The sequence below is a fragment of the Panthera pardus genome, unplaced genomic scaffold (genome assembly GCF_024362965.1).
Source record: "Panthera pardus isolate Hobbes unplaced genomic scaffold, ASM2436296v1 HiC_scaffold_27, whole genome shotgun sequence".
In the NCBI taxonomy this organism is placed as follows: Eukaryota; Metazoa; Chordata; class Mammalia; order Carnivora; family Felidae; genus Panthera; species Panthera pardus.
This window is the reverse complement of record NW_026526843.1, coordinates 32,897,244-32,910,708: the sequence shown is the minus strand read 5'-3', so window position 1 is coordinate 32,910,708 and position 13,465 is coordinate 32,897,244. Positions and strand designations below refer to the sequence as shown.

The following is a 13,465-nucleotide window of genomic DNA, read 5'->3' as shown; positions in this document are numbered from 1 at the left end:
CCTCTCTCTCTGCCCCTCCCCCACTCATGCTCTGTCTCTCAAAAACTTGTTTCTGCCCCTTAGTAGTTTGCTAGTAACACTTGACAGATGTCCCCCCGACCCCAGTATTCTAACTCTTTTTCTGGCACACTGTATAAAATGATGTTTGTGGGGGCGCCTGGGTGGCTCAATTGGTTAAGCATCCGACTTCCACTCAGGTCATGATCTCACAGATTGTAGGTTCGAGCCCTTCATCGGGCTCCGTGCTGACAGCTCGGAGCCTGGAGCCTGCTTTGATTCCTGTGTCTCCCTCTCTCCCTGCCCCTCCCCCACTCACACTCTGTCTCTCTCTGTCTCTTTCTCTCCCTCAAAAATAAACATCAAGGGGCACCTGGGTGGCTCAGTCGGTTGAGCGGCTGACTTCGGCTCACGTCATGATCTCACAGTCCGTGAGTTCGAGCCCCGCGTCGGGCTCTGTGCTGACAGCTCGGAGCCTGGAGCCTGTTTCAGATTCCGTGTCTCCCTCTTTCTGACCTTCCCCCGTTCATGCTCTGTCTCTCTCTGTCTCAAAAATAAATAAACGTTAAAAAAAAATTAAAAAAAAATAAATAAACATCAAAAAAAATTTTTTTTAATTCCTAAGATACGCAGACCCTTATTACTCTATATGCTGTAAATGGAAATTCCGGAGTCCACAATTCCTGCCTCTTCTGCATATTATTCTTTTGCATTCCCCACTCTGTATCTAGCTCAGTGTTGCATACACATCAGGTTCTCAATAAATATTTAATGACTGAATCCCAAGGAATTATACATAATCTTTTCTTGCTCTGAGATTTTGTCACTATCAACTGTAAACTAAAAGGGCCTTTGTTGCGAAGATTTTCATCATGGTGGAATTTATTACTAAAGGTTTTGGCCATCACATTGTAGCACATAAAATTTATATATATTTTTCAGCATAATAAAGGCTTGTAAGTAGTGTGTCTTTTAGAATAGTGTTTAAAGACCCAGCTGAATCTTTTGATTTTCCTTTAAAACATCTGTAGTTTTTAGTTATTAGTTACGGAGCCCTCAGGCAACTGTCAAAGGTGTTATGGAAATCTTTTTTTTTGTTTTTCATTCAGAGAAACGTGATTTGAAATTTTTTTTAATATTTATTTTTATTTTTGAGAGAGAGAGAGAGAGCGCGCGAGCAGAGCAGGGGCAGAGAGAGAGAGGGAGACACAGAATCCAAAGCAGGCTCCAGACTCTTGCCTGTCGGCACAGAGCCCGATGCGGGGCTTGAACTCACAAACCTCAAGATGACCTGGGCTGGAGTGGGACACTTAACCGACTGAGCCAACCAGGTGCCCCAGGGAAACATGATTTTAAAAACAAGCTCTAGAACTGATTTTCCTGTCAAGCACAATTTTTCTTATTGGTGGGGGGACGGCAGGGAGGGCTACTTTGTTCGGTTGTGACAAAATATGGAAATCATTATGTGATTTTTTTCCCCCATCTATTAACAATAATAGCCTTGATTATCTCTTTAGAAATTCAGCCAAATCATAGTGTGTGAAGAAACGCTCTGTAATTACTGCTAATCGTAGGTTTTGTCCAATCAATTAATAGTGCTTTGAAATTCTCTTTACTAGCAATACATTGCGTATTAAGATTTAAAGTCCCTCTTTCATTTTCTGCACCTGCTTAGTGTTACACTCCAAGCAGTACATTTTCATTTAATTATTTCAATTTTCTCAACGTTTGTTTCCAGGATTTCCCACTGGGATAGCAGAAGCCGTGGTGCTGGTTGTTTTTGTTTTGTTTTTTTCCTACTTCATAATGTTTCCGTTTTAATTTAAACGCCTAGAAGTTCTTTCTAAAAAAAAAAAAAAAAAACAAGAATAAATAAAACTTTCAGAGCTAGAAGTCCTTTGGGTGATTAGTTGTCATAAAGATAAATGTGCATAATGTGAATCTTTTCAGATTGGCTTTAGCCCTGCAAACACTGACATCTGACTTCTTTCCTAAGCACGCTACTGAGCTTTAAAAAAAACAAAAACACAAATTCAGCATTTTTGAAATAAAAGAATAACGGGGTTTTGTAAATGACTAGGAATACTGTGGGTATATTCCCTTGTGGCTGCCCACCACACTAAGTCAAAAAATTTTGGTTATGGTGATTTTCTCCTCCCAGGAAGCTGAGTTGTTTCAAGTTACTCGATATTCTGTAGTACATAAAAACCACATCAGGATGATGCCACAAAGAGGAGAGTGGTTTAGTTTAATTTACTTCCAGTATTCAATAAAACTACACCAGTGCATATTTGTTTAATTATGACTTAAAAAATAAAAACTATAGCCCAACCCCTCCCCCCCCCCCAGAAAAGAAACTTAACCTGGGCTGTTTCCCTGAGCCATCTGGTTAATTACCGGGGGAATATTAGAGATGGAGGTCTTGGGAGAGGCTGCAAACCCTGTTTCGATGGTGTGGAAGATAGACGCACAAATATGTGAACGTGCAAGGTGAGGAGCAAGAGCACATGTGCGTGAGAACGTGCTCTGGGAGCATGGGTGGAGGCGCATCTATGTTTTTAAAGTGGGAGAGTGGCGGCAGGTGGCAAATGATGGCCAAACCGCTGGAAATTTTGAGGTGGAAAAGGATCAATAGACAACATTTTTGATCGCTTGGTCTCAGCCTTCTAATCTTGCCCAGCCTTCAGCTATACTTGACCTCCACCTTTGAGGATCCACTATTAGGATGAACTCTTAGGTAGCGACCTCTCTTCTGCCCTTAGCTGGGACTCATTAAACTGCCTCTTCCATTGGCTGGACTGAGCTACCTCAATAGGTATAAGCTGTGAGAGGCAAAACTCACGTTTAGTTAAGCATCTGGAGATGTTTAGCAGCTGCCTTTTCTAAAGTTTTAATGCCTAATGAAAGCTCGACTTTACTGCTTAGATCTGAGGATGGAATATAATCTAAATTCTTCGGCACAAGCCTTTTGGCCAAGTCTTTTAAATCAACATTCCATGTGCTTCCATGGGCATTCAGGATCGCGCATGTGTGCGCGCACACGTGTGCAAATGCGTTACCGTTAGACTCACAGGTTCCTTTTATCGTTGTGTTAGTGCGAAAAATTTTGTGGAATATATTGGCTCAACTAAATGGAACTTTTAAACCCAGCTCTTCTGAAAGGATGTGCATCTGTACTTGATTGGTTTTTCTTCAAGTCCTAATGAGCACTGTCCGGGAAGGGTTAGTTAGTAAAGATGTTGAATACGTGTTGCACATGAGGACACACATATGCAACCTCTTTATAGAGAAAGACACTAGATTTAGACGGATTCAAGGATGGTTAAAGCAACACACACACACACACACACACACAACCTGGGGGTCAAAGGAAATCCCACTCTTTCTTACTGTCAGATTTATAAGACGACGTAGCACCGCAAAAGATGCGTTTGAAGTGATAAATTGCACCGCATAGCACCTGGACATGGGCAGTGTAAAACAGCAGCTAAAATCAAAACCACTTGAATTCTGGCTCAGCTTTCTCCAGACAAGTACTTAAAATAGCTTAAATAACAGGATGCAAGGGGAGGGAAAACATTTCCTTTTAAGGATATGCATTCTTGGTGTGATTCAAACTTCTGCAGGAACATGGCCGTATAATAAGTTTATTTACTTTAAGGTTGCTTGGGGGAGGGAGTTGAGTTAACGGGCCTTTAAAATAATACATGGTACGAGAGCATAAGGGGGTTTCTTTTAAAGCAGACTGCAGACGTGAACCTACATGTGTCATCAGAGAGAGAGAGAGAGACAGAGAGAGAGCGACAGACAGAATCTGTTGTTACAAACAGTTGGTTCCTGTCTGATGAACGCAGCAGCATTGGGAACCTGTTAGTGATTTCCTTTAAGTGTAGTGATTTTGCTTTAAAAATAGGAACACTTTGTCAATTTATTGAGATTTAGCTGCTCACTTTCTGCAAGAACTTTGTTCAGTGGGTAGATGCGTAGGTTTTTTTTCCCTGCCATTCATTAATGTCAGCTTGCACCGATCATATTTTCTGAACCCAAAAGTTGAGACTTGCTTGCAGAAACATTAAGAATGTTCTGGATAGGGGCGCCTTGGGCGGCTCAGTCGGTTAAGCGTCCAACTTCGGCTCAGGTCACGATCTCACGGTCCATGGGTTCAAGCCCCGTGTCAGACTCTATGCTGACAAGCTCAGAGCCTGGAGCCTGCTTCAGATTCTGTGTCTCCTTTTCCCTCTGCCCCGCCCCAACTCCCTCTCTGTCTCTGGCTCTCTCTCTCTTTCTCAAAAATAAATCAAAATAAATCTCTCTCAAAAATTAAATTTTAATTTAAAGAATTTAAAATTTAATTTAAAGAATTAAAGAGTTCAAGCCCCGTGTCAGGCTCTGTGCTGACAGCTCAGAGCCTGGAGCCTGCTTCGGATTCTGTGTGTCCCTCTCTCTCTGCCCGTCCCCTGCTCATGCTCTGTCTCTCTCTGTCTCAAAAACAAATAAAAACATTAACAAAAATTTAAAAAAAAAAAGAAAACAGGGTGCTAGAACAGAAGAGTCTTCTAAGTGCAGAACCTGGCCAACTCCATGCCAATGTGTAGGTAATTAAGTGACAAATGAGCCAGAAAGGGGTTCCAGAATATCGGCAGCTTTAATGAGAAAATAAAGGGCCACCATTATGCCAGCAGGTTGTGATGTTAGTTTCCAGTTGTTAAAACTGTTTTTGATCTAGATCCCTGTTTTTGGGGGTCAGCTTATTATTAAATTTTCATGTTTGTATCAAAATGCAGAATAGAAAAAGTTCGCTGTCAAACATAGTTTTGAGATCCTGGTTAATAATGTCACTAATGAGATAGAAGCTTTCTAAAATGCCATTGTGTGATCTCATTTTCTGGCTTTCTAAAGCACAGCATATTAGATCTCTGATAATCGTTCAAGGGTGTGTGTGTGTGTGTGTGTGTGTGTGCGCGCATGCATGTGCGTGGTGTGTGTGTGTGTGTGTGTGTGTGTGTTGGCAAGGGATTGGAAATAAAATTAGCATAAAACTCTTTAAAAATAATTGCACCCTATTTTGTCTTTCAAGTACTTTTCCAGCTGGGAGATTTTGTAAAATTAATTGCAAGCTGCCTTTTTAGGCTCCCTCTGCCTTTTTATTGAAATTGAAATTGTTGTCTTCAAAAGATATGATTTAGGACTTCTAAGAAAGGCTTGCGATAATTTACTAGTACTAACACTAAAATGTCTTTGATTACGGGAGGTAGTAAAAGCTAGATCTGCTGATAAAATATGGAAAGATAGCAGAGTAGGTTAAACTTTTAAAATATGTCAAACTAGATGCATATGTTCAATGATTCTTTTCCCCTCTCCAGAAAGATAAAGGATAGCTAGATATTCCAAGTACTTCGTATTTTCACGAGGATTTTATTTTTTTTTTAACTTTTTTAATGTTTATTTAGAGAGAGAGAGAGAGAGAGAGAGAGAGAGAGAGAATCCCAAGCAGGCACCACACTGTCAGTGCAGAGCCCGATGGGGGGGCTCAAACTCACGAACTGTGAGATCATGACCTGAGCGGAAATCAAGAGTCGGAGGCTTAACCGACTGAGCCACCCAGGCGCCCCTTCACAAGGATTTGAAAGGCACAGTTTCAAGTAAGAGCCAAAGAGATTCTGTCAGATTAATTTCTGTATCTTTGGTATCTAGCTCAGTGCCTGCCACAGAGTAGGTACTCAGCTTTCTCTGGAGGTCGACTTCTGCCCAAACAAGTTTACATGGTATTTCTTAATACAGCCAAAGCAGGTTTCTACATTTAGAACAGGAGAAGTCCCAACCTGACAACCATCACTGGTTGTCTACTTGGGTACTCGTTGGTGGGTGTGTTCACTTAGAAAACCAAATTACAGATCTGAAGGCTGCCGGGTGGGGACAGGATTAGAACAAAGGGAATGAGATTGAATGTTATTTAAGAGATATTTCTGTCGTTATGGTTTCCTGGTGAATTGCCATTCAGTCTTCTAGTGCTATTTCTGTATTTTTTGTTATTGTTTAATTCTGTTGTTAAAATGCTCATTAGATTAGAGCATTATTCTCCTAGTTAATACTTGAGAATCAGCAGTTCTACAAAAACTAGTTTTCACATCGCTTGTTATGTGCAAGGTACTGTGCTACATATTGGGGTGGAGATAAAAAGATTCAAAAGAATCTTTACCCAAGAGGTTTGCAACCTAATAAGGAAGATGGCTCTGTAATGACCAAGTCGTATTCCTCCAACCCCCTTTTCAAATGCTCCTGTCAGTTACTAACAGCATCTGTTATTACTACTGTTACTTCAAAATGGAGTTTCTGCATGTGGTTATTGTATGTTAGTTATATTTTAGGGTGAGTACGCTTCCTCGCATCTTTTAATCACATCAGCGAGCTGTCTTCTAATTAATGCCCAACAGAGGTTATTTCACAGAGGGCTCTCACGCAAATGCTCATTCTCCGCATTGCCTACACCTCTAGTCTACCTAAGGCCAATAAACTGCCAAGTAGATCAGACTCTCCGGGCTTTGGTCAGTTTCCTGTAGTTTTGCATTTACAGTTCTCTGATATTTATTTTAAAACCTCTCTACCTTCTGCTTCTATTGTACCACTGAGAACACAAAGGGAACAATGAAGCCCCTGTTGTATGCTAGGTCGAAACTGGAATCAATCACAGGTTAAATTATGCTCAGATATGTCCTTTCAGAAGTCAAGGTAAAGGAGAATACATTTAAAAATATTTTTCTCTCAGAAATTGCCAAGTGGACTTTTTGATAGTTGCAAGGAATAAGCTATCTCTTTCTAAAAGATCGAAAAACGAAGGAGTGTTGTATTTAGATAATGTGATATAGTAGTGGTCAGAATGTTGTTACTGTAGGGGCACTTGGGTGGCTCAGTGGGTTAAGCGTCTGGCTCTGGATTTCTGCTCAAGTCATGATCTTGCAGTTGATGAGATAGAGCCCCATGTCAGGCGCGCTGACACCACAGAGCCTGCTTGGGATTCCCCCCCCACCCCGCCCCTCCCCTGCCTCTCTCAAAATAATAAACATTTTAAATAAGAATGTTATTACTGTATATTTGTTTTTAAGATGCATTATGATTTTACCTCCAATATCTTTTTAAAGTGTGTGTGTGTGTGTGTGTGTGTGTGTGTGTGTGTGTGTGTGGTTTCTGAAGTCTTAGCTGCTCAAATTTAGAATCAGAGTGTTAGAGTCAGCAAGGGACCTTGGAGGTCATTTGATCCAAAGGACTCCTTTACACATGGGTAAACAAAGACCTACAGAGGTGACTTATGCAAATCCTATGTCACAATACTCCCACTTGTCCTTCAACTATGCTGTATATCTTTCACTATGCCACACTTACACCCTAGAACTGAGCTCTATTTGTTTTTAATTTTTCTATTTTAACATTTTTTAAAGTTTGTTTATTATGAGAGAGAGGGAGAGAGAGAGAGAGAGAGAGAGCAGGGGAGGGGCAGAGAAAGAGGGAGAAGGAGAGAGAATCCCAAGCAGGCTCTGCACTGTCAGCGCGGAGCCCGATGCGGGGCTCGAACCCACGAACCGTGAGATCATGACCTGAGCCGAAGCCAAGAGTCAGACATTTAACTGACTGAGCTACCCAAGTCTCCCTCTATTTTAACTTTTTAAAGAAAATGGGAGAAAGAGATTGATATATGCATGGGAGGAGGTCTATTTAAACTCAAGAATTTCATTCATCAAAAATTGCTAAAACCCTGCCACAGTACCATGTGGATTACTTTGTTCTTTTTAGCAACTGCAGATGTTGCTGCTGGACTGACTTCTGCATATAAACACTTTACTAATAAAGTGTTGGATCTATGGCCTTTCATTAATTCAAAGCAAAGAACGTAAAGATGTGCCCTAGGGACATTGAGTGCCCTTTGTGGAAGGAAATATTCACGATTTTCAGAAGTTTTGGGTAGTTTGAGGATGACGTTTCGGAAGTATACATACTCTCGGTGATGGATTTAAACGTACTAGTTATTAAAATGCTCAACTCACACTGGATCGTCACTGTTCTCAAAACATACCACTCTTCCGCATCACCGATGTCGCATGTGCTCTTTCCTCTGCCTGAGATCTCTTCCCCCAGATACCCACGTGATGCGCTCCCTTACCTCACAGAGGTCTTCATCCAGATATAACCTCAGCAAAGTGGCTGTCCTTGACCACTGGCCTTTTGAGCTGCATAATTCTGGATCGTGAGTGGGGGTCATGGGCCTTGTAGGATATTTGGCGGCTGTATACACTGCATGCCGGGAGCACCCTCATACTACCCCTCCCCCTGCCCCCCCCCCCCCCGTAGCAACCAAAAATGTCTCCAGACATTTCTGAAGTTTCCCCGAGGGGCAAAATAGCCCCCAGTCTGCGACCCCTTACCCTGCTTTATTTTCCATCATAGCACTTATTTATATTGTGTGATTTTACAGTTCTACCTCACGATATATGTTATTTGCTGTTTAGTTGCCATTAGAATGTGAGCCCTTGGACAGCAGGACTTTCTTTCGTTGGTGGTGACGGCCCCAATTCCCAGAACTGTACCTGGTACAGTTTTAAAGTGACGTGTCAGATAGAGGGGCGCCTGGGTGGCTCAGATGGTTAAGCGTCCGACTTTGGCTCAGGTCATGATCTCATGGTTTGAGAGTTCGAGCCCCACTAACGGCACAGAGCCTGCTTCTGATCCTCTGCCTCCCTCTCTCTGCCCCTCCCCTGCTCTCCCTCTCTTGCTCTCTCAAACATCAATAAGCATTAACAAAATTTTTTTAATAAAGTCACATATCAAGTAAATTAACTGCCCAGTATATTTTCTTGAACAGTGCTGTGGTCATCTTGAGTCATTTCTCTATTGAGATCGTATCCTTTTATTAGAATAATTAAATTTACATATGAAATTCAGTGGTGACCTAAGGAATAAGAAGGATTGTTGAACAGGAGGTGTTTGAAATTGCTGGTGAAAGTCCAATTTTTTTTTAGTTAAAAAAAAAAATATGCCCGAGTGATTACAACACCCAGGACATTAGCCCTCTTTCCCAGCAAATTAACTTTTGGTCATTCATCAGTCCTCCCCCCACTCCCTTTTTTTTTTTTTTTTTTTTTTTGAGAGAGAGAGCATGAGCTGGGGAGAGGGGCAGAGGGAGAGAGAGAGAGAAAGAAGGAGAATCTCAAGCAAGCTCCTTGCTCAGCACAGAGCCCCATGTGGGACTCAATCCCACAACCCTGGGATCATGATGTGAGCAGAAATCAAGTGTTGGACACTCAACCGACTGAGCCGCCCAGGCACCTCAGTTTTTTTTTTTTTTTTTTCACATTTTTAACAGTTTCAGACTAAAGATACATATTTTCGGCACTTAAGATATATACTGTTAGAATTGTCCTAGCACAAAGATAAAAAGATTATTTCTAGAATCGTGGTAAATATTTGCATTACATTAGGACTGCATTTATTTTTATGAAGTCTATGTTTGTCTTGGATTGATGTTTATTTACATTAACTCTTGAAAAAAATTGGCACTGGAGAGGGTAGCTGAATTTCAGGTGTGCTGTGTAATGTAATCAGCATCAATTCATAAAATATTCTATTGGACCGATGTTAGAATGAGGGGCATAAAACTTTTAAGTAGGTACCATAGAAATCGTTTTTTGCCATGGCAGCATTTTCTTGGTGTATAGTCTATTAATTTTTTTTTTAATTTTTTTTAACGTTTATTTATTTTTGAGACAGAGAGAGACAGAGCATGAACGGGGGAGGGGCAGAGGGAGAGGGAGACACAGAATCGGAAACAGGCTCCAGGCTCTGAGCTGTCAGCCCAGAGCCCGACGCGGGGCTCGAACTCACGGACCGCGAGATCATGACCTGAGCCGAAGTCGGACGCCCAACCGACCAAGCTACCCAGGCGCCCCTATTAATTTTTTTTTAAAGTCCTGTCAGCTTCATGATTTAAAAATAAGTTTATGAGACAACTATGCTTTGTTAATATTAGGGCTACCAATTGTAAGTGGAGCTACTTATACACTGTTTAAAATACAGGAAACATGATGTAAACCCATGCCCTTTGAGTTAAAAGTTGCATTTCCCTTTTAAACAACCGTAGATACCAAACAGTAACAAGAACAAACACTATATTTAGGCAAGCTTATGAACCAAGTCTCAAATGAAGAAAAACACTCTGATCGTAAAAATACTCACAGATTAATTTATTTCTCCTAAATTTTCTCCTTCCTCGCCTGCCCTCCCTTCGTCCAAAGATCTCAACAGCAATGGATTCATCTGTGACTATGAACTTCATGAACTTTTCAAGGAAGCCAATATGCCATTACCGGGATATAAAGTGAGAGAAATAATTCAAAAACTCATGCTGGATGGTGACAGGAATAAAGATGGGAAGATAAGTTTCGATGAATTTGTTTATGTAAGTATGTGAAAATCCCCCATTATTCAGAGTAATGATTGTTCCTTTGTCTAGAGGGATCTTCTGGTAATAAGTCCTCCCGAGTCCCTAAATATACCGTATTCGTCTTGTTACAACTAATGCAATTTCTCTCACCCCACCAAATTGAGTTAGTCCTTTTAGCCATCGGAGTATCTTAAACCGATCGAGAAGAAGAACACGAGAAGAAGAACCGATCGAGAAGAAGACAGAATCAAAGGCAGAACTCACGACTCGCTGTAAAATGCGAACCGTTTCCTTCGGGGGCATCATTAAAGGGCATTTTTCAAGGTGCTACGTGCCACCCTTGAGATGCTCCGTCTCCCGTGGGGAACGGTGTGCTCCCAAATCTTAACACTACACCCTGACTCACAGTCTTGGAAGCTTCCTGAGTTGAACTTTCTGATTAAAAAGATGGTTCCTTCTCTTGCGGTGGTAGTATTTAAGTGTGCCATTTTCTCGAGGATGATAATTTGGCTAATTAAAAGTTAGAAGCGTATCTTTTGAGTCCCAAGCACGTAGTTTCTAGTTCTGTACTCCGTGCTTGGAGAGTGTATGCGTAGCTCTTCTGATTGAAGCTTGATGCTTTAGCTGCCAGTGGGCGAGGTTACCTAGGCCATTTTCCATCCATATTCATTGGCAGAGTATTTGAGATGTATATTAAAGAATACCGGTTGCCTCTTCCCTCAATTAAGAACGCCATTAAGATTTTATTGGTTTTAGGGGTGCCTGGGTGGCTCAGTCGGTTGAACCTCCGACTGGCTCAGGTCATGATCTCATGATTCATGGGTTCGAGCCCCGCATCGGGCTCTGTGCTGACAGCTCAGAGCCTGGAGTCTGCTTCAGACTCTCTCTCTTCGTCTCTCTCTCTGCTCCTCCCCCACTCACACTCTGCGTCTCTCTCTCAAAAATAAATAAGCATAAAAAAAAATTTTTTTTAAGATTTTATTGGTTTTATTTATTATTACTTGAAGGCTGAGTTTGACTAGATCTAATTAGGCATTCTTTTCACTGTATCACAAACAGGGAATTCGTGCCTCCTGTTTATCACAAACTTCCTAGCACTCTTATCCTCTTACCATGCTAACTGAGGCTCAGTGTAGCCAGTGAAATTCTGGTATATTTTCTCCCATTAGAACGAACCCCTTTAAAACACTGTCAGTGTTCCAGAAGGAAATTGACTAAGTAATGATGTCTACTGAGCTGATAGCATTTTGTGGGGGTGCTACTGTTTTAAAAATGTAGGCATGCGTCGTAATTATAATGGTATCGTTCATGCCGACTTCTTTTGAAATGCTGATTTCCTCCCCACTGTTTTTGTCCTCAGTTATTGCCAAAGCCTTTTGTTTTGAATTCTGTGTTCAATAGTAAGTTGCATGTCCTCTGATGTGTAACGTGCTCCCCTTATAACTGCATGTTGAATTGTGAATTTAAAGCAGCATAGAGCAGTAGTAGTTAACTATGATTGGTTATTTTCTGATATAATTTACTGCTTAGAATTTTGATCTACTAGAAAGAGCAGACCTAAATCATTAAGATTTGCAGCGTGCTGGTATTATTAAGGACAGAATTATGAAAGTGTCTCTGAGAAAAATGACCTCGGGGAAATATTTAATTTTGTATATTTTGAAATGTGGCAGATTCTGCACAGCTGTTTGAGGCTTTTTAAAGTGAGGAGGTTTGATTACCTTACTATATCCTTAAAAAGTAAATGATATGCATCATAATTCTGGCATCACTAGGAATTTTTTAAAAATATTAATGAGCGCATTTTTTGTTCGTATGTACATTTTAAAATTGGAAGGAATCAATATGCTTATACGCCTTCATTTTTCAAATTAAAAACAAAAGCCTGGATTCCTGAAAAAAGGAAGTAGCTTCCCGGACTTTACACAGGGGACCAATGCTTTTTCCAGTTAGCTCCCTTCTATTGAAGAAATTTGAAATATAAAGGACAGTAAAATAACTTGCCTGAAGTTTCAGAATGATACCAGCATGACCGTACTGAAAGATCGATGTCCAATCCAATATCTATCCATTTACATCTGCTTTGTCACCAGTGAGACATCTTAAAAATTGTCAAAATATGGGTAGATCTTAGTTATCCATGAAAAAGGAGGCGAGTTATTCCTGGCAGGTATTAACATAAAGCAGTAGAAATAAACATGTTCGTGCATCTTAGGGTGTTTTTAAATTACTGCATAAGAGGTATTAATTGCAAACCAGCCTACAGATAAAATCAGTTTATGTTAATTTCAGAGAAGAACATATATATATATATATATATATATATGTATATATATATATATATATATATAGGCAGAAAAGAGTCCCTAGATTATATGTAAACTTCACACGTTCAAGTTAAATTTAATACTCTGATTTTGTTTCTTCTAAGTATTTCAAAACTAAATTACTGGATTTTTATACCTACAAGGTTATAGTGGGGTTTTTCCCTGCATCTTTAAAAAGACTGGCATGGCCGTTTCTTTCAGCAGAGATGTCTGCATTAGACTCTTATTTTCACAGTGAGAAACTTGGTCTTGCATAATGGTAATAAGTTGTTGACCTGTTTTAGGACTTTTGCTAATAGCGCTGACCTCGCCAGATTAAATAACTTTACCTAAGTGCTTAGAACAGTGCCAGGCATATAGCAAATGTTATGTAGGTATTACTTGCTGGGGGTTGCTATTTCTATTTAAAAAAAAAAAAAAAAAAAACAACCAGTGTTCTTTTCCTATTATTACTAAGTTTAGGCTTACAACAGATCCCCCCCCCCCCCCACACACACACACACAAAGGGAAAAATTCAAACGTATTACTTTGGAAACACTTTGGAAGCAAGCCTCAAACCCTGGAAGCCAGTCAATATTTTGCAATTCTTTCTGAAATCTTTCCTTCCGCTTCAGTCATTATGCCTCTGGATTGCTTTCGTCTGGCCACTCACTAGTCCTGCACTGAGCTAGAAAGGTGACGAAACTTTAAAAAGGAATCAGACACATT

General features: G+C 40.5%; 1 protein-coding gene across 5 annotated transcripts in view; it reads left to right on the top strand.

Annotated features, from left to right (window-relative positions):
- Positions 1–13,465, top strand: part of PLS3 (plastin 3) — a 90,218-nt gene that overhangs the window by 49,317 nt on the left and 27,436 nt on the right. For all 5 annotated transcript variants that reach the window (XM_019426909.2, XM_019426905.2, XM_019426908.2 and 2 more), the window contains one exon: positions 10,281–10,444. In XM_019426909.2, the coding sequence (XP_019282454.1) occupies positions 10,281–10,444 (164 nt within the window). The remainder of the gene's footprint in view (positions 1–10,280; positions 10,445–13,465) is intronic.